This window comes from Entamoeba dispar, genomic scaffold, assembly GCF_000209125.1.
Source record: "Entamoeba dispar SAW760 scf_1105229458187 genomic scaffold, whole genome shotgun sequence".
Lineage (NCBI taxonomy): Eukaryota > Evosea > Mastigamoebida > Endamoebidae > Entamoeba > Entamoeba dispar.
This window is the reverse complement of record NW_001853067.1, coordinates 3,992-22,399: the sequence shown is the minus strand read 5'-3', so window position 1 is coordinate 22,399 and position 18,408 is coordinate 3,992. Positions and strand designations below refer to the sequence as shown.

At 25.4% G+C, this 18,408-nt stretch overlaps 9 protein-coding genes across 9 annotated transcripts, besides 34 other annotated features; 3 read left to right on the top strand and 6 right to left on the bottom strand.

The window, feature by feature from the left end:
- The first annotated feature begins 317 nt into the window (after window positions 1-317).
- Window positions 318-556: a sequence feature (AT_rich).
- Window positions 557-564: 8 nt separating this feature from the next.
- On the top strand, window positions 565-3,582 carry EDI_275830 (ankyrin repeat-containing protein, putative; the record flags this gene model as incomplete). Its single annotated transcript, XM_001734316.1, has 1 exon — window positions 565-3,582. One exon carries the CDS (start codon window positions 565-567, stop codon window positions 3,580-3,582), a length of 3,018 nt encoding a protein of 1,005 aa, XP_001734368.1.
- Window positions 1,298-1,351: a sequence feature (AT_rich).
- Window positions 2,183-2,204: a sequence feature (AT_rich).
- Window positions 2,795-2,847: a sequence feature (AT_rich).
- Window positions 3,005-3,027: a sequence feature (AT_rich).
- An 87-nt stretch (window positions 3,583-3,669) lies between the features above and the next one.
- Window positions 3,670-3,711: a sequence feature (AT_rich).
- Window positions 3,712-3,740: 29 nt separating this feature from the next.
- On the top strand, window positions 3,741-4,292 carry EDI_275820 (ADP-ribosylation factor, putative; the record flags this gene model as incomplete). Its single annotated transcript, XM_001734315.1, has 1 exon — window positions 3,741-4,292. One exon carries the CDS (start codon window positions 3,741-3,743, stop codon window positions 4,290-4,292), a length of 552 nt encoding a protein of 183 aa, XP_001734367.1.
- Window positions 4,293-4,426: a microsatellite.
- An 8-nt stretch (window positions 4,427-4,434) lies between these two features.
- Window positions 4,435-4,458: a sequence feature (AT_rich).
- Window positions 4,459-4,647: 189 nt separating this feature from the next.
- Window positions 4,648-4,674: a sequence feature (AT_rich).
- Window positions 4,675-5,123: 449 nt separating this feature from the next.
- Window positions 5,124-5,159: a sequence feature (AT_rich).
- Window positions 5,160-5,193: 34 nt separating this feature from the next.
- EDI_275810 (uncharacterized protein) lies at window positions 5,194-5,892 on the bottom strand (the record flags this gene model as incomplete). The annotated part of the gene is made up of 1 exon (XM_001734314.1): window positions 5,194-5,892. The coding sequence occupies one exon, from the start codon at window positions 5,890-5,892 to the stop codon at window positions 5,194-5,196; it is 699 nt and encodes a 232-aa protein (XP_001734366.1).
- Window positions 5,327-5,347: a sequence feature (AT_rich).
- Window positions 5,893-6,049: 157 nt separating the features above from the next.
- Window positions 6,050-6,096: a sequence feature (AT_rich).
- Window positions 6,097-6,160: 64 nt separating this feature from the next.
- Window positions 6,161-6,197: a sequence feature (AT_rich).
- Window positions 6,198-6,289: a microsatellite.
- A 103-nt stretch (window positions 6,290-6,392) lies between these two features.
- Window positions 6,393-8,276, top strand: EDI_275800 (glycyl-tRNA synthetase, putative; the record flags this gene model as incomplete). The annotated part of the gene is made up of 1 exon (XM_001734313.1): window positions 6,393-8,276. One exon carries the CDS (start codon window positions 6,393-6,395, stop codon window positions 8,274-8,276), a length of 1,884 nt encoding a protein of 627 aa, XP_001734365.1.
- A 15-nt stretch (window positions 8,277-8,291) lies between these two features.
- Window positions 8,292-8,326: a sequence feature (AT_rich).
- A 53-nt stretch (window positions 8,327-8,379) lies between these two features.
- Window positions 8,380-8,412: a sequence feature (AT_rich).
- A 31-nt stretch (window positions 8,413-8,443) lies between these two features.
- On the bottom strand, window positions 8,444-8,968 carry EDI_275790 (ADP-ribosylation factor, arf, putative; the record flags this gene model as incomplete). Its single annotated transcript, XM_001734312.1, has 1 exon — window positions 8,444-8,968. One exon carries the CDS (start codon window positions 8,966-8,968, stop codon window positions 8,444-8,446), a length of 525 nt encoding a protein of 174 aa, XP_001734364.1.
- A 169-nt stretch (window positions 8,969-9,137) lies between these two features.
- Window positions 9,138-9,179: a sequence feature (AT_rich).
- Window positions 9,180-9,347: 168 nt separating this feature from the next.
- EDI_275780 (nucleolar protein, putative) lies at window positions 9,348-10,616 on the bottom strand (the record flags this gene model as incomplete). Its single annotated transcript, XM_001734311.1, has 1 exon — window positions 9,348-10,616. One exon carries the CDS (start codon window positions 10,614-10,616, stop codon window positions 9,348-9,350), a length of 1,269 nt encoding a protein of 422 aa, XP_001734363.1.
- Window positions 9,365-9,465: a microsatellite.
- Window positions 10,267-10,443: a microsatellite.
- A 24-nt stretch (window positions 10,617-10,640) lies between the features above and the next one.
- Window positions 10,641-10,691: a sequence feature (AT_rich).
- Window positions 10,692-10,839: 148 nt separating this feature from the next.
- On the bottom strand, window positions 10,840-11,457 carry EDI_275770 (uncharacterized protein; the record flags this gene model as incomplete). The annotated part of the gene is made up of 1 exon (XM_001734310.1): window positions 10,840-11,457. The coding sequence occupies one exon, from the start codon at window positions 11,455-11,457 to the stop codon at window positions 10,840-10,842; it is 618 nt and encodes a 205-aa protein (XP_001734362.1).
- Window positions 10,855-10,894: a microsatellite.
- Window positions 11,458-11,476: 19 nt separating the features above from the next.
- Window positions 11,477-11,519: a sequence feature (AT_rich).
- Window positions 11,520-11,636: a microsatellite.
- Window positions 11,637-11,662: 26 nt separating this feature from the next.
- Window positions 11,663-11,726: a sequence feature (AT_rich).
- A 426-nt stretch (window positions 11,727-12,152) lies between these two features.
- On the bottom strand, window positions 12,153-13,679 carry EDI_275760 (rap GTPase-activating protein, putative; the record flags this gene model as incomplete). Its single annotated transcript, XM_001734309.1, has 1 exon — window positions 12,153-13,679. The coding sequence occupies one exon, from the start codon at window positions 13,677-13,679 to the stop codon at window positions 12,153-12,155; it is 1,527 nt and encodes a 508-aa protein (XP_001734361.1).
- Window positions 13,465-13,511: a microsatellite.
- A 53-nt stretch (window positions 13,680-13,732) lies between the features above and the next one.
- Window positions 13,733-13,812: a sequence feature (AT_rich).
- Window positions 13,813-13,853: 41 nt separating this feature from the next.
- Window positions 13,854-14,044: a sequence feature (AT_rich).
- Window positions 14,045-14,051: 7 nt separating this feature from the next.
- On the bottom strand, window positions 14,052-17,906 carry EDI_275750 (hyaluronan mediated motility receptor, putative; the record flags this gene model as incomplete). Its single annotated transcript, XM_001734308.1, has 1 exon — window positions 14,052-17,906. One exon carries the CDS (start codon window positions 17,904-17,906, stop codon window positions 14,052-14,054), a length of 3,855 nt encoding a protein of 1,284 aa, XP_001734360.1.
- Window positions 14,089-14,144: a microsatellite.
- Window positions 14,570-14,598: a sequence feature (AT_rich).
- Window positions 16,171-16,338: a microsatellite.
- Window positions 16,361-16,543: a microsatellite.
- Window positions 16,419-16,590: a microsatellite.
- Window positions 17,907-17,998: 92 nt separating the features above from the next.
- Window positions 17,999-18,054: a sequence feature (AT_rich).
- A 218-nt stretch (window positions 18,055-18,272) lies between these two features.
- Window positions 18,273-18,306: a sequence feature (AT_rich).
- Window positions 18,307-18,408: the final 102 nt, after the last annotated feature.

Below are 18,408 nucleotides of genomic sequence, written 5' to 3'. Positions count from 1 at the left end.
ATTATTACATCCATTATGAAAGCTTTCATTTGTTTACTTTTCATTTTTGCTATTGCCTTTGCTGCTGATACTGCAAGTTGTGCATTCTGTAAGACTATTATTTCCCAAATTGAACAACTTCAAGCTAAGAAAGGAAGAGCTGCTGTAGAAGATTTTATTGACGAACTTTGTTCAATTGCAACTGACGAAGCTAAAGATGTTTGTGATGACTGGAATGCATATGGAATGGATAAAATCGTTGATGCTATTATGGCACATGAATTATCAGACACTGTTTGTGCAAAATGTGGATCCTGTTAAATGAGGGAAAGAGGAAGATATTTAATAAATTCTTAAATTATTAAATTTTAAATTTCAAAAGTATAACAAACTTTTACAAAAATAAAAGAAATAGTTAAAGTAAAATAAATAATATTATTCTCTGGTAAAGATCAATAAGTATATAGTGAATAAATTTTTTAATTTTATTGAATTTAATATATTTAATATATTAAAAATAAAAAATAGAAAGTTAAATTCATCTTCATTTTATTTATTTTACAATTACTTAATTTAAGTAGTTTAATGAGTGAAGAGAATTTATCACTTAGTGATCTTTTAGAACAAATACTATGTTCTAAAGGGTCTATGAAAGTTATTAGAAAGATGTATGAAACAACACAAAGTGAAGGAACAAGTATTTCATTTATAAGAGATTTACTTTGTTTTTTTGAAGGAAAAAATAAAACACTAATGTTTATGAATAGATTATTTGAACAATGGATAAATGGAAATGACAATTTATTATTTGTTATTAGAAAAAATTTTTGGTCATATAACTGTTTTACTGTTTATTTAACTTGTTCAAATTTAGTTGAATATCTTCAAACCATATTTACACCGTTCTTTGAGAGTTTACAAAGAAAAGAAGAAGAACCAATAAAATCTTTATTAGTAGAAAATAAAGAATTAAAACAAAAAGAAATGAGTCAATTAAAATTTAAAAGTATTGAATCAAATGAAGTAAAAAATTTATTTATTAAACCTGACTTATCACAAATACCTATTTCTCAATTAAACACTTTAATACAATTTATTATCGATAAATTAGAAATGATAGTTAATTCATTTATACAATCAGTTGATCGTTTTCCACCTCAAATTGGATTTCTTTTCTATACATTAAGACTTAAAATAATTAATGGATATCCAAGTTCTATGAATTCATTTTTACTTTATCTTATTCAAGAATCAGTAATTACACCATTTTTATCTTCACCATTATTTTTTGGTATGCTTGAACAAGTAACTTCAAAACAATTATTTATTATAAATATTTGTATTTATTTATTAAGAAATATTTCATTAAATACACAAATATCATCAGGCTATTTTTCATTATTTAATGATTTTATTACTTTTCAACATATTAAAATAACTACTCTTTTTTTAAATGTTATCTGTACAAAATATCAAAATGAAAGTCATTACATTATTCCTGAAGAACAGTTTCAAAAGGTTTGTTATTCTCTTTCAAAAATATTTATTTCTCATGGAAATGTATTAGAACAAACATTTATTCAAAAATTACCATCAATTGGATTATCAGAAATATTAAAACGGTTAAAAGATTCATGTAAAGCAAGAAAAAAAATATATAAAGATAAGTTTAGACCAATTATTCCAAAAGCACCATTTCAATATTTTGGAAAGAAGTATGAAAGTTTAGAATTAATGTATAATAATAAATTTATTGGATTATCTTCAAGAACATTATCAGCTAATTTAAGGTCAAAAAAAATAAGTCATACAATTAAAATATTAAGTCAAAATGAAAATTATATCAATTACATTGATCCTAAAACTGGACTCACTCCTTTAATGGTTGCTTGTAAAAATCCTTCCATTGAATTATTTAAAACATTATTAACTAAATCACCAGATGTGTTTATTAGAGATTTTAGAGGATGGAGTGTTGTTCATCATGCAATTTATGAAGATAAAGTAGAATTTCTTTCATTATTAATTAATTATCCATTTTATAATTTATTTGATTGGAATGATGATATGAACACACCATTACATTATATTGTACAAAAACCCTTAACTAGTGAAGTAGAAAAATGTATTATTCAATGTTTAAAGAATGGAGCAAATATTAATTCATTAAATCTTTCAAAAGAAACACCATTATATCGTGCAGTTAAAAAAAATAATATAAATATGGTTAAATACTTATTACCATTAGGAGCAGATCCATTTATAAAATGTGTAACAGGAAGTGTATATGACTTTGTATTAGAAGATCCACCAGAGTCAGAATTAAGAAAAATAATATTTGATTTTGTAAAAAAAGGTAAAATATTTAATTACGAATACATTAAAATTAATAAAGAACAATATAATATTCATTTTTCAATTCAAGAATATACAGACATTAATTCTATTATTAATTCTATCCAAGAACAAAATTCATTATTATTTGAAAATTTATTAGATAGAAGTAATTTTGAAAATGATATTTTAATAACAAATGGAAATACATTATTACATGAAATATCTCGTAACGGTAATTCAGAAATTATGGAAATTTATTGTAGAAAAAAATTACTACTAAATAACGTAACTACTCCAATCCATATTGTTAAATTAAATAGTGCTGGTGAAACTCCATTAATGGTAGCACTAGAGTCAAATAGAGCTGATTGTGCATTAATGTTATTAAGTTTAAATATTGATAATTTATCTGAAACAATTCATCCAAAAACAAGAAGAAATGCATTACATTATCTAAGTATATCAGATATTTCAGTTGAATTAAAAAAAGTATTATTTTTAAGTTTATTTATTAGAATTACAAATATTAATCAACAAGATAAAGATGGAAATACATGTTTACATTTATTATTAAAGAAAAAAGAGGATGTTTCTTTAACAGAATTACTTCTTAATAATGGTGCTGATATGTTTATTGAAAATAAAAAAAAACAACAATGTATTCATATTTCCATTGAAAATAAAGATGTTTTAAATTTTAATTTTTTATTTGAACATGAATATGATTGGTGTGATGATGATTTTGAATTTATTCATACTTTGTATTCACAAGATTCTTTATTATTAATTCCTCATGTTATAAATTATCTCAATTCTATTACTTCTTCAAGTCCTGTTCATCGTTGGGAAATTGTTTTAAAAATAAAAAGATTATTAGACGCTTCTCATCTTTTTTCTGATTCTATTCTTGTTAATCCTAGTTCTTATATTCATTCTTTTATTCAATGGCTGGCTATTAAATATGAATCTGAAACACTTAAAAATCAATTAAAAGAATGTTTAATGGATGATGAAAAAGTAGAAGAAAATTTACAAGAAGATCACATTAGAAATCACATTAATCAAGGTTTAGCATTAGGAATTCATGACTGCAAAATACTTAAAATTTCTCTTGAAATGCTTCAAGAAAACCTTTCAAGATGTTTAGAAATTCAAAATTCTCTTGTTAAAGATGATTTTCGGTATGATAAAACAGTTTTAACTGAGCTAGTAAAAAAGTTATATTTTGCAACACAACAAGCAAATGCACAATATTATTCTAATTAGAAAATGTAAGTAATATATATTGGTTATTATAAATAAACAATCCATCTAATTATTTCTTTTGGTTTCAAAAAAAAAAGTTTTGGAAGGAATTAAAAAAAAAAATTAACAAGAAAAAAAAACTAAAAAATAGTTTAGATAGAGATTCTAAAGTAAAGAAAATGTCTTTTTTATCATTCCTCTTTAAAAAGAAACAAATGAATATTTTAATTTGTGGATTAGATGGTGCTGGAAAAACTGCTCTTGTTCTTAAAATGCAAGGAACTGATCCAAAGTCAATGGAAATTAAACCAACAATAGGATATTTAAATCCTTCTCTTAAATACAAAACATATGAATGGTTATTTTGGGATGTATCTGGTGCTGCAAAGTTTAGAGGTTTATGGAAGTCATATTATCCTAATGTAAAATGTATTGCTTATGTTTTTGATAATACTGATAACGATCGTTTTGATGAAAGTAAAACAGCACTATTAAATATGCTCGCTGATAATGATTTAAAAGGAATGCCTTTTATTATTTATGTAAACAAAATAGATCTTAAGCCATATGACCCTTCTTTTGCAGATAAATTGGCTCTTACTGAACTTCAAAAAAGTCGTTGTCAAATATTCCCTTGTTCTGCTTATACAGGAGAAGGATTAATGGATGGATTAGATTGGATGTGCTATACTTTGAAAAAATTAATGAAACATGATAATAACAAAAAATAATTGATTTATATTTTTGTTATAAATATTAATTTATATTTAAAATTGTTATTAATTTAATTTTTGGTTTTATTTCTAATTTTTTTATTTTTTTTTAAAGCACTTCTATTTTTCTGTTTTTACTTTTTCTTTCTATTAAGAAATCTTATTAAATTATTAAAATATTATTGTTCTTAATATCTTTTTGGAACAAATTTCTATGATACTTTTATGGTTGTCTTGTACTAGTTAGAACGAAGAAAGAATTTTCATTAGAAGTCGATTGAAAGTTAATTGAATTTTCAATTTAAAGAATAAGTTATGTAAAAGGAATAAAGTGGGTAATTTGTTAAATTAGAAAATATCAACAATTTGAAAGAAAATTATTTTTTTTTTATTTAATAATGTAAGGACTATTTAAGATTGAACTAAAATGAAAATTACATATACAATTAACAAAATGCAAAACATCATTAGACCTCTGCCTTTTAAGGCAATATCAACACTATGTTTTTCTAAAGAGAGTAACAATATTGTTGAAGATTATTCATATATAGAAGATTATATTCAAAAAAAGAATATAACTATTGATAGACCAGTAAATCCGTTATCAGATGAATTATCATTTGAAGATGAGTTTAGTTGTCAAAATGAAATTATTAAAGGAAATTGTATTACAATAATTAATGAAAGTATAGTTAGTTTAACTGATTCAATATAAAGTTTTTTCATTTATTTCTATTATTGTAATAATTCAAATTCATTGTTATAATAAAGTTAATTTATGTTTTACTTTTTTATTAACAGCTATATACTTAAAATTATTACTTATGTTTGTTTTATCAAAATGAACAGAATAAATAAAATAATTTGTTAAATATAGATAAAAAAGAAATAACTACTTACAAAATTTCTATCTCTCTAATTAAACTGAGAGATAATAACTTTCTGATTCATTGGTATTATCTATAGATTTTGTTTTTTGAAGTATTTTTTCAATATGTTTAGATACTATATCTTTAGATAATTGAATAACTTCTTTATCTTTTCCAAAAAGCTTAATATTATTATAAAATTTAGACCCTTCTTCTATAATTTCTTTCATTGTCCAATCTTTTTCAAGTTTAATATGTGCTAAAATCCATCTTTGTGGCATAAATTCTTTTTCAGGTTTCTTCTTTACAGTTTGGTCAAAGACAAATCCAAACTGATTTTTAAGAATATCTAACATAGTATTGTCAATAATAATATTTACCATAATTCTTTTTGTTCTTGTTTTTTCATTAGAGTTATTTAATAGTTTAGAATCTTCAATATCTTTTTCAATAACTTCTCGAGAAAGTATTTCTATATCTTCATATTTAATACTTTCTATTTTTAATTTTTGATTCTTTCCTTCTTTTTTTATTTTTCTTAGTGTTAGTGTACAACCTAAATAATAAAAAATCATTAACAAAAATCCTTCATTTCCATAGTCATTATGATTTGCTGAATCTCTATTGTGTCTTTTTCTCATTCTAATTTCATCAATACTTATTACTTTTCTTCTTGGCTTTCTTCTCTTAATTTGTTTTTCTTCAACCTCTTCAATAGACTCTTTAGAATAATCATTAATTAATTCCATCTTTTTTATATCATTTAATACTTTTAAGTTTTTATTAAATACTAGATTCCTTTTTTGTATATCCCCTTGTAATTTTTTTTATTATTCAAAACACAAGTTTTGAAATCTATTATCTTCTGTATTGGCTTAATTCTGAATAGAATCAAGAAGTCATTTCATTTTAATAAAATATTTATTTCTTAAATAATTAAATAATAAAAAAAAGAGAAGAACAAGACAAAGGTTCTGTTGTGTCTTAAATTCTTTCAAGTAATTCAAAAAGAAAAACTAATTTTTTGTTATTTTAATAAAAATTGTTATTTATTAAAATGAAAAACATAAAATTAAAATAACAAAAAGGGTTTAAAAATAATACAAAAAAGGAAAGAGTAAAAAAAAAATAAAAAAGATAAAAAAAGTTGGCACTTCGTTGTGCCTCGTAAAAGGAATAAAATGTTCTTTTTTTTTTTATAGAATTAAGAATGAACTAAGAAAAGAACTAAAGGGTTTTCAAAAACAATATGCAAAGACCAGCTACCAAATTTAATAAAGAAAAACTTCTTATTAACAAAGCTAAATTAGATGAAATTCTTAAACAAAGAAATATGGTTATTCAGTCATATGAAATTTATGGTGGTATTGCTGGTTTATATGATATGGGACCTCTTGGATGTGCTTTAAAACAAAATATACTTCAATTTTGGAGAAAACATTTTACTACATATGAAAATTTCTTTGAAGTTGAAGGACCAATTTTAACACCAAAATGTGTTTTAGCAGCATCAGGACATACTGCTAAATTCAGTGATTATATGGTTAAAGATTTAAAAAATGGGTGTTGTTATAGAGCTGATCATTTACTTAAAACGTTCTATGAAAATAAAATGGAAGATCCAGCTACTTCTGCAGAACAAAAAGCTGTCTATGACGCTGAAATGAAACTTGTAGATAATTTAACTCCTGAAGAACTTTCTGCTGCTATTAAAAGAAATGGAATTAAAGCACCAGATACAGGTAATGATCTTTCAGAGCCATTAGCTTTTAATTTAATGTTTGCAACTGATATTGGACCAGCTGGAGACCTTAAAGCCTTTTTAAGACCAGAAACAGCACAAGGAATATTTACTATGTTTAAAAGAAATCTTGAATTTAATGGAGGAAAAGTACCATTTGGTGTAACTCAAATTGGTAATGTTTTTAGAAATGAAATTGCTCCAAGAAATGGTTTATTACGTGTCCGTGAATTTACACTTGCAGAAATTGAATATTTTGTCTTACCAGATAAAAAGACTCATCCTAATTTCTCTGATGTTGAAAATCTTTCTGTTCAATTATATCCAAGAGAACTTCAACTTGAAGACAAAGAAGCTGAATACATTACTCTTGGTAAAGCTGTTAATGATGGAATTATTAATTCACAATTATTAGCTTATTTCATGGGAAGAACATTTAAATTCTTAACTGAACTTGGAATTCCAACTGAGCATATTAGATTTAGACAACATTTAAAAACAGAGATGGCACATTATGCTAGAGATTGTTGGGATGCTGAAATTAGATTATCATATGGTTGGGTTGAATGTGTTGGTCATGCTGATAGAGGAGATTTTGATTTATCTAATCATGCTCGTTGTTCTAAGGTTGACCAATCTGTATTTATTGCTTACGATGAACCAAAAGAAGTTAAAGAAGTTACTCTTTCTTTCAATAAAGGAGTTATGGGAAAGAAATATAAGAAAGATTCTCAAAAGTTATTTGCTTATGCAGCTGGTTTAGATGAAGCTGCTAAAGAAGCAGTTGCCAAAGAAGTTGAAGAAACTGGAATGTGGAAAGTTACAGTTGATGGCATTAACTTTGAAATTGAAAAAGCTAATATTACTATTAAAATTGGAACAAAGAAAGTGTATGGTGATAATATTATTCCAAATGTTATTGAACCATCTTTTGGTGTTGGACGTGTATTAACAGCTGTTCTTGAACATTCATTCTGGGTTAGAGAAGATAATGAAGCTAAATCTGTTTTATCAATTCCTGCTTCTATTGCTCCAGTTAAAGTTGGTTTATTCCCACTCTTAACTAAACCAGAATTTAATAACAAAGTAGCAGAAATTGAAAAGATTTGTAAGAATGGTTTCCTTTCATTCAAATCTAATACTACTGCAGTTGCTATTGGTAAGAAATATGCCCAAGCTGATGAAGCTGGTATTCCATTCGATGTCACAGTTGATTATACATCTCTCTCAGATAATACTGTCACTCTTAGAGACAGAGACACTACAAAACAAATTAGAATTCCAATTGACAAATTAGTTGAAACAGTACATGCCCTTACTCAACTCCATCCAACTACCACCTTTGAGAAACTTATGACAATTTATCCAGTAGAAGAAGTCAAAGAAAACTAAATTATCTTTTGAGTGATATTTTATGTTTTAAAGTTAAATTATTTTTTTTTGTGTAGAATGATAGTTCTAAATAATTAAATCTTTTTCTAATCAAAACTTACAGAAAAATTATAATAAATAATTAAAATAATAAATACAAAGAAAAGAAGAGAAAAGAAATATCAAAATTATTTGAGATTATCAGCAAGCCAATCAAGACCTTCATAAAGTCCATCTCCATTAGTTGCACATGATGTTTGACAATACCATTTACGATTCTTAATTGTTTGTAATCCAAGTTTTTCTGTAACTTCAGAAATAGACATAGCTTGTGGTAAATCATGTTTGTTAGCAAAAACAAGCAAAATAGCATTTCTCATTTCATCTTCATTTAACATTTTCATTAATTCTTCACGTGCTTCTCCAATACGATCTCTATCATTAGAATCAACTACAAAAATAATTGCTTGAGTATTTTGATAATAATGTCTCCATAATGGTCTAATTTTATCTTGTCCTCCTACATCCCAAACAGTAAAGGAAATATTCTTATATTCAACAGTTTCTACATTAAATCCAATAGTTGGAATAGTAGTGACAATTTCTCCAAGTTTCAATTTATAAAGAATTGAAGTTTTACCGGCAGCATCAAGTCCTACCATCAAAATTCTCATTTCTTTCTTTCCAAGTAATTTACTTAACCAACTTCCCATACTGTTTTTTGGTTTTACTAAGTTCTAAGTTCTTTCTTTTTTTTTTTAAGTTTCTCTAAAAACCCTAATTTCCCGATTTAATAGACATCCTAGATCTCACTTACTTAATCGAAATTTCTCGAATGAAGCTTCTTTTTATTCACTTTTTTTCTATTAATCTTTAACTAAGAAATAATAAATTTTGATATTATTTCTAATATGTTTATTTAATGAATGAATCATCAAAAAAGGAAACTTCTTTTTTCAATAACCAATATTAAAAGTGTGTATTAACCTCTTCCCTTTTACTTAAAGAAAATCTATTGTATAACTGATATAAAAATCAATCAAATTACTTGCCTTTAATTTTTTAAATAATCCTTTGAATTACCTTTTTATTTTATTGTTTTGAATGTACTTTTTTTGTTGGTTTCTTTTCTTGCTTTTGTTTTTCCAACTTCCCCATATTTGCTTTAACTCTCTCTTTATATACTCTTTTTCTTTCTTTTTTCATTTCTAATGCCTTAGCAATTCTTTCAGCTTTCTTTTGTTTAATTTTGTCATAATTTTTATAACACGGTTCAACTCTAATTTGTCTTCCTTTAATTTTTTCTCCAACCATATTAAGCCCCTTTTGTACATCTTCTTTATTTGTAAATGTAACAAAACCAATACCTCTTCCCATACCTGATTTAGATTCTCTAACAATTTTAACAGATTCTATTTCTCCAACTTTGCTAAAGAAATGTCTTAATTGTTCTTCTTCCATTTTAAATGGTAAATTACCAACAAATATTGTTTTCCGAATATTTCTTTTCATTCCTTTATTAACTTCCCAATCAGCTCTTAAGTGATATCCTAAAAATTCTTTTCCATTAATTTCTTTGGCAGCTTTTTCTGCTTCTTCTGGTGTAGAATAAACAGCATAACAATTTTGTGTTTTTCTTACTTTTGTATCATATTCTTTCTTTAAGAAATGTACCTTCTTTGATTTTTCATCCTGGATAAATGCACCACCACGAAATCTGTATGATTCTAATTTACCAAACTGTTTTAAAAATTTTTTCATTTGAGCTGGTTTAACTTTAATATTAATATTTGCAATAAACACAGTTCTATCTGCTTCTTTAGTGTGAGTTATTAAACTTAATTCTTTTCTTTCTTTTTTACTTTTATACTTTGGTTTTTCATCCTCCTCTGATGATTCTTCTTTATCACTTTCTTTTTGTGGGACACCCCCTAAAACAATCTCTTTAGCATCAACATCCTCTTCACTATCATCACCACCTTCTTTTAGTTTTGAATCTTGTTCTTCTCCTTCTTCATCATCTTCACTACTTATGTCATTATCTTCATTACTTATATCATCACCCTCGCTACTTATATCATTGTCTTCATTACTTATATCATTATCCTCATTACTCATATCATTATCTTCATTACTTATATCATCCTTACTACTCTCTTCATCACCTTCATTGCTTATATCATCCTCACTAATTTCTTCTTTTGTTGAAACTTCTTCTTTATTCATACTTTCTTCTTCACTTTCTTCTTCCATTTGAACTTCTTTCCTTTTTGTTTCATCTTCTTTATCATTAACACTTTCTTGTTTATTATTTGTTTCTTTAACAACGGAAGAGAATGCAGTATTATCCCACAAAGACATAATGGACTGTTTTTTAGGATAGGGTTTTATATAATTTAATTTATTATTATAAAAACTAGTTTAAATTAATAAAATCGATAAATTCAGTTTGATGTTTTGGTCAATAAAGCAAGAATTCTCTATTCTTTCATTTATCTAATTCTAAAACAACAACAATAAGATATAAAAAACTTTAAAGAGTTATTATAAAAACTCATCTTCATCAGATGAGAGAACTAAGTCTTTAGAACATTATGCATTTCTTTTCTTTCTTTTCTTTTTTATCCTTCTTTCCTTTTGAATCATTAGCTTCTGCGGTTGTAGCAGTTGGTTCTGTAGCTGCTCTATTTGCTTTGATATCTTTAACTAAAGCTTGGAAAGTTTCAGTAATATTAATTTTAGCTTTAGCAGAAGTTTCAAAGAATAATACTTTCCATTGTTCAGCTAAGTTTTTAGCTTCATTAGCTTGGACTTGTCTTTCACTTTCTAAATCACATTTGTTTCCACAAAGAGCAATTGAAACATGTTCTGATACATCTTTATCAAGAACACGATATAATTGTTCTCTAAATCCATTAGCCTCTAAGAAAGATGTAGTTGATGTAATGGAATATACAATAACATATCCATCACCTGAACGCATGTACTGATCTCTTAAGGCAGAATATTCTTCTTGACCTGCAGTATCCAAAATATCAAGAGAAACCATTTCTCCATCAACAGAAATGGATGTTCTATAAGAATCTTCAATAGTTGGATCATAAATTTGAACAAAATGTCCTGATACTAATTGAACAGTTATAGCAGATTTTCCAACAGCACCTCCCCCAAGCATAACTAATTTATATGTATTGGCAGTCATATTTATTTCTTTTAAAGTGAATTTTTTAGTTTTTATTAGATTCTTTTTATATATTTATTATATTTTTTTCTTTTTTTTTCTTCTTTTCTTCTTATTATTTTTATTTATATTTTTTATTAATTCTTCTATTTCTTCCCTTTTTTTTAGTTCTTTTTATTTTCTTGTATATTCTTCTTTTTATTCCCTTCAATTCGGGCTTCTCACCTAATTAAAAAATTTAAAAAAAAAACTTCACTTTTTAAAATTATAAATAGATTATTCTAAAAATACCAAACCAGTCTATTCATGTTGTTCTGTTTGAATATATTGAATGACTTGCTAGAAAAAGGTGAGGTTTGTTTTTGCTTAGTTTCAGGTAAGCAACTTTTTGTGAAGTGATGTTAATATACTTTGATTTTTATTTATAAGCTCATCAAGTTGATTTATATCTTCAATAATTCCTCTTAATTCTTTTTGAGTAGAGGAATTATTTTGGAAAGATTGGCAGAGTTGTACTGAGACTGGTGTCATTTCATTGGTTATATCAAATGTGAAAAATGGATTGATATTTGGGTTCATCTCTTTTTTAACTGACACAGAAGAATACTCTCCAAAAAGTATTAAATATTTATTGGGATGATTAGATACAATCTACTCAGAATACGAAAAGATTTTATCCCAAAAATCCATGAACTAAATAAACCATAAAATATAAATTACTTCAACGCAGCAAATAGGTCTTGTTTATAGAATTGTTCATTTATGTTTTTAATTTCTTCTTTGATTGTTTTTTTATAATTTAGTCTGAATGTTGGGGAGAACATAGCAGTTCTTTCACCATTTATTAATTTTCTTAATATAAAATCTCTAAAAATATCATCATGGAAGTATGTTCCTGTTTCATTGAGGTATGGAGGGAAAGAGTTAATTTCACCTTTTGCACAAACAGTTACTCTATAATGTATATTGTCAATAGTTGGTTTATCTGGTGTTACAACAATAAAAATACTATTGAAATGACTAGTTAATATTCTTGGATCAAATGTATCATTTTGATTACTTTGTTCTTTAAAAATTAATACAACAACATCATTACCTACATGTCGTTTTCTTTCAAGTCCTTGTCCATCATCTTGTAATAATGGAATTAAAGATGAAACATGAAACATAATTTCGAAGTTATGAGTATGAGAGATATAGCTATGAGTTCCTGTACTACCACTTTTGACATCCAACCCACCTCTATAACCAGTCCAACCATTTAATTCAATTTTATTTCCAATTAAATCTAAAAATTTCCAGAAAGCAGGTGAACAATCATTAGCACTAGTTGTAAAAATATTATTTTCATCGTTTTGGTTAGGTTTAACATAAATTACTCCAAATTTAAAATGGGTAATAATTGATTTATTTTCCATTTCAAATAAAGCATCATCAAGTTCAGGTGTATTATCTAAACAAATAACATTTTTTGGATCATTAAAGAATTTATCGTAACATTGAGGTTTTTCAGATTCTTCTTTTCCAATAAGACAACGAATAACTCCTTTATTATTTCTTAATATACAACGAGATACCTCTTTAAATCTTTGAATAGAACAAATAACATTTTCTTCTTTAGATAAATAATGTTTAACATTAGGATTTCTATAGAAAAATTCCTTATAAAAAGGAAATTCAGATTCAAAATCAACAATTGTCATATTTTTTAATTCTGTTTTTTGTTCTATACTTGATTCATCACATTCAATACAATATCCATCTTTTTCAATATCTAATGGAATTAAACATTTTCTTTTTTGTTTTGTTGAATAAGAATCAATTGGCATTTTTAATGTACTCCAACAATCAATTTTAATTGTACTTTTATAAACAGGTTCTCCACACATAGCAAATACTAAATCTCTTTTGGTAATTTTAGCTTTATTCATTCTTTTATAACCTGTTAATGATTCACATAATAATACTGGTTCTGATGATTTTTCAAAACATTCTAAATTTTGTTTAAATAATTGAAGAACCATTAAATTTTCTTGCTCTTCTTTTGCTTTTTCTTCTGCTGTTTTTTCTTTTTCAAATGTTAAAGCTTCACCTATTCCTTTAAAAACTGACCCAACAGATGCCTTTCTTTTCTTCTTTGGTTTTTCTGTTGGTGAACTAATAGATGGCATTTTACTGTCAGAACAAGTAAGTGGTTCATTAGAAGTAGAATTTCTTTTCTTAGAGAATTTACCTTTGAACATTATATTTTATACTGAGATATTTAAGTTCTTCAAATGAAATAAAAATATTCTCCAAAATAAAAATTCTTTTATGAAATTCTTTTTATTTTATTTACATCTTCTTGTTATTCAAAAATAAATAAAAAATAAAAATGTCATGTACTAAAATTATAATGAAAGATACTAAGGAATTTCATATTATTTATTCATATAAAAAAAAAGAATAATTTACTTAAACTTTTTTATTAAAAATATTTCTGAAATTCTAATTTAAAGAAAAAATGGAAAAATAATATTAATAAAACTATTGTTTAGTTTTTTTATTTTCTTTTTTTTTAAATTTAAAAATTAATATAAAAAATTGTTATAAAAATATCATTTTAATTGAAGTGATTAGAAAATTGATCGTTTTCGCTTTTTATCCGAAATATTTGCTTTCTTTTCTTTCTTTTCACCTGATTTCTTTTTTTTGCTTTTCCTATCATTATCAGGTGAGTCTGTTTGTTCTAAATTAGTTACAGAAGATTTCTGACTATCTGAATCAATTTCTTCTTTCTCGGATGTTTCATCTAATTTTAATACATGAGACTTTCTTTGTGAATCAGCTACAAGACCTTTATGGACATATCCTTCTATACCATATTTTTTTAAAAGATATTGATTTTTATCTCCAAGGTTTGTCTTTTCTTCTGAAGTATCTTCACATGATTCAATCCTTTCAATATTTCCAAAGGCATTTCCTAATGAAATGAGATTTTGTATATCTTTTATTGAGTGTTTTTGTATATCTTCTATTTTACAAATACCTAATTTCTTTGAAAAGTTTTTATGTACCATTCCACATTTTAAACACAAGAAACATCCAAAATCCATATCAACATAATGTATTGGTGTAGTTCTACAATCTGCACATTTTTTATTATATTTATTTTGTATTAATCCATATATAATATCACGTGAATTTAATTGGAAAGTAACCTCTTCCTCTTTAAATATTTCAGGTTTGGTTTTATCAAATCCATGTTGTTTGATAAATGATTGTCGGATATAAAATACCCATAATAATGCTGCTGCTGTTGACGTAGTTTTAAATGTAGTTTTTACTTTATTATCATCACAATAATTAATTATAGAAAATGACGTTGGGGGTTCAAATATAACGGAAAGACATTGAGTTAAATAAAGTGAAATAGGAGAAGTTTTTTTATAAGCGTCCATAACAGTATTAAATAATACTAAATAATTTCCAGTTAATATTAAATATTGGTCATTGTCTCCGACATCTCCTTGCCATACAATTTTCTTTAAATGCTCTTTATCGTTTATTGAAATGCTTTGTTTATATTGAGAAATTAATTCAGGGTTTGAACGAGTAATTGCAACTAATGTTTGTTCTTGAGTTTGTGAAATTTGAGTATCTAATTCAGTACACCAGTTCATTTTTGTTTCTTTATTTGAACAAGAAAATCTTAATGTTTCTCCAGAATCAGTGATAAGACCAAAAGCTGGTGACCCTTCAATATCAACCCAATCAACAACAGTAAATCGTTCAAAAGGAATAACTAATTCTACATTTAATTGTTTTTTAGATTCAAGAATAGGTTCTAATGTTTCAGGAATTAATTCTCCTTTATGCAAAGTACCAGTTGTTAATATTTTTGCAATAACCAAGTTATCATTAAACAAAAAGACATTGACATTTCGATTTTTAGGTTTTGTTTCAGGATCATATAATGTTAATACTCCAAATTTTACAAATGTTGTAGATCCTTTTAATTCAATTGGGTTAGTACCTTGTGGATATTTAAATTTACTTAAAAGTTGAACAGTAATGTGTTGATTTTCCATTTTTCTTTTATTTTCATTTACTATAATTCCAACTTCTGTTATTCTTTGTAATGAATCATATAATTCTTTATATTCATTGTGTTGTTGTGGAACTGTTTTCATAAGTTCTTTTAATAATAGTCTATATCTAGGAATACGTTGAATAGGAAGAATAACATAAGAATTAAATGATTCCATTTTATGAGTTTTTCTAATGTTATTAATCATACTTTCAAATTGTTTATTTGATTTTCTTAATTTATTTTCATGTTCAGTTATAGCATCTGTACTATTAACATAACTACAATATGTTTTAAGAAAATGTGCTAATTTCTGAAATACACTTCCAATACCTTGTCCATAGTAATATCCTTTCTTTTGAAGATCAGTTAAGTTAGTATAAATCATATTGTTATATCCTAATATAACTATTATATCTTCTTTACATTTTTTTAATAACTTGTCATTTGGTAATAATTCTATAGCTGCTTTTAAATAGTAGTCCAGAAATTGTCGTAATCGGTTAATATAAATTTCTTCTGTACTAATTAATTCCTTAACAATATTCTTTCTTTGAGTTAATAATCTCATTGTTGAATAACTTGATATTCTACTTAAATGTCCACTAATTCTTCGTTGAATCTCTTTTACTGCATTTATATCATATTCTTTTTCGTTCCATCGCTTTTCTTCTGTTTTTTCTTTTGCTTTCTCATTTTCTATTTCTGTTTGAATTGGTATTGGTTCTTCAGTTGTTTTTGATTCTTGGCTTTCTTCTTGTTGAGTTAGTTCTATTTCTTCTGTTGGTTTTGTATTTTCTATTTCTGTATTTTCTTGATTTGGTTTTGTCTTTTCTTGAATTACTCCAGGGTCTTTTTGTGTTATTGTATTTTCTTCTTTTAGTCTTTCATTTTCTATTTCTTGTTGGATTGGTTCTTCTTCTTGAGTTATTCTATCTTCTTTTTGCTTTTCATTTTCTAGTTCTACTTGAGTTTGTTCTAATTCTTCTTTGGTTGATTCTTCTTGCTCTTGTTGAGTTAGTTGTTTTCTTTCTTCTTCAATCAATCCATCTTCTTTTTCTTCTTTCTCTGGTTCTTCTTCTTTTGGTTTATCAGTTTCTATTTCTACTTGAGTTTGTGCTGACTCTTCTTTTTCTTTTTCTATTTCTTTTTGAGTTAGTTCATAGTGGTTTTGACTAGGATCAAGTTCTTCATTTATTTTCTCATTTTTTATTTCTTGTTGATTTGGTTCCAAACATTCTAGGGGAATAGGTTCTAGTTTTTGTTGACCTTCTTGTTGGTTTTCTTTTTCTTGATAGGTGATTAGATCATTATCATTAATATCTTCTGGTTGTGATGTTATATCTTCTGATGATGAAGTAAGACTTTCTGTAGGAGTAAATTTATTACTTTCTTTTGTACTATCTTCTTGAATAGCTTCAGTTTTATATGAAGTGTCTATTGTTGTAGTTTCTGTAAGTGGTTGAGAGAAAGGTATGACATTTATTTCTTGTTTATTATCCTTATTTAATTTTTCTTCAAGTGTTAAGGTATTTGTTTGAGCTGTTGAATCATTTAAAACCTCTTTCTCAACAAGAGGATTATCTTTATGGACATCTTTATCGTAATCATCTATTTGGTTTTCAATTTGAGGGGTATTAATTTGATTATGTTCCGTCATATTGATACCTTTTTCATAGTCTAATGAAATATTTAATTTCTTAAATTCTAGAACATCTTGAATTTCCACTTCTTCACAAATTTTCGATAATTTCTCTTTTTCAAGTTTATTTATTCTTTTTTCTCTTAAATCTTTTGTAATTAATTCATTTTTATTTAAAGTACAAAACATTTGTGAGACAATGATGTCAATTTGTATTTCATTTAAAGGTAATTCATTTAGAGTTATTTGGTTATCTAAGTTATCAGAAGAAGTTGGTTTTATTTCATTTTGAGAAGGAATTAATTCTTGAAGAGGTTTGTCAGAATTATTATGAGTGTTGGTGTTAGGTTCAAGACCTTTTTGAAATTTAGATTCAAACACTGAGCTAATACTCGTCTTGTTTGAAATAAATTTTCTTTTCTTTTCTATTCTTGTGTTTGACTTCTTTGCAATAAAAAATACTAAACTTAAGAATTGTTGAATATTCCCTCGTGATAATTCAGTCACGTCAAACATAACATCATTTCCATAACAACTTTTAACAAGACCTAAAAGTATGTTAAGGTTTTCTTGTATTTGAAATACTGTTTGTCCATTAGGAAAATATCGTGGTGCTTTTTTTCCTGATAATTTTTCAACAATTTCTATTAATTTAGTTCCATCTTGGAGTTGTTCAACTTTTTGTATTGATTCTTCGTTGTCAAGATGAAGATTAACCCATTGAACACATTGATCTAATTCTTCTTGTAAGAAACTCATTCTGAAAAATTATATCTTTTTTATATTTGAACTTTTTTTTCGTTTTTTTAAATTTCAACATTGATCAATCGGTAAAATCCTTTTAAATTCTCAAATATTAAAAATTTGTTCTATTTATATTAAGTAATTTTTTATTCTTTTTTTTTTTGAATCTTTTTTCTTATTTTTAGTTGAATGTCACCAAACAATCTTTTGAAAATTTATTCGTACTATCACGTGATTTACTAATAAATTAAATTAACTATAAAAACGTCAATTAGTAAATCATTTCCTTATTCTTTAATAAAAGAGTATATGATATTGTTTAATAAACAAATAGTTAATGAGTTAATATAAAGATATGAAATATACTTGAAGTGTTATTACTTATTATAATATTTATAATTATTTATAAAAAAAAGTTATTACGAATGCCTGATTTAGTTGATATAATAAAAGTGATATTAAAATGTGTTTGTTAAATGAAGTATAACATAGTTTATTTGTTATATTTGTTAATCTT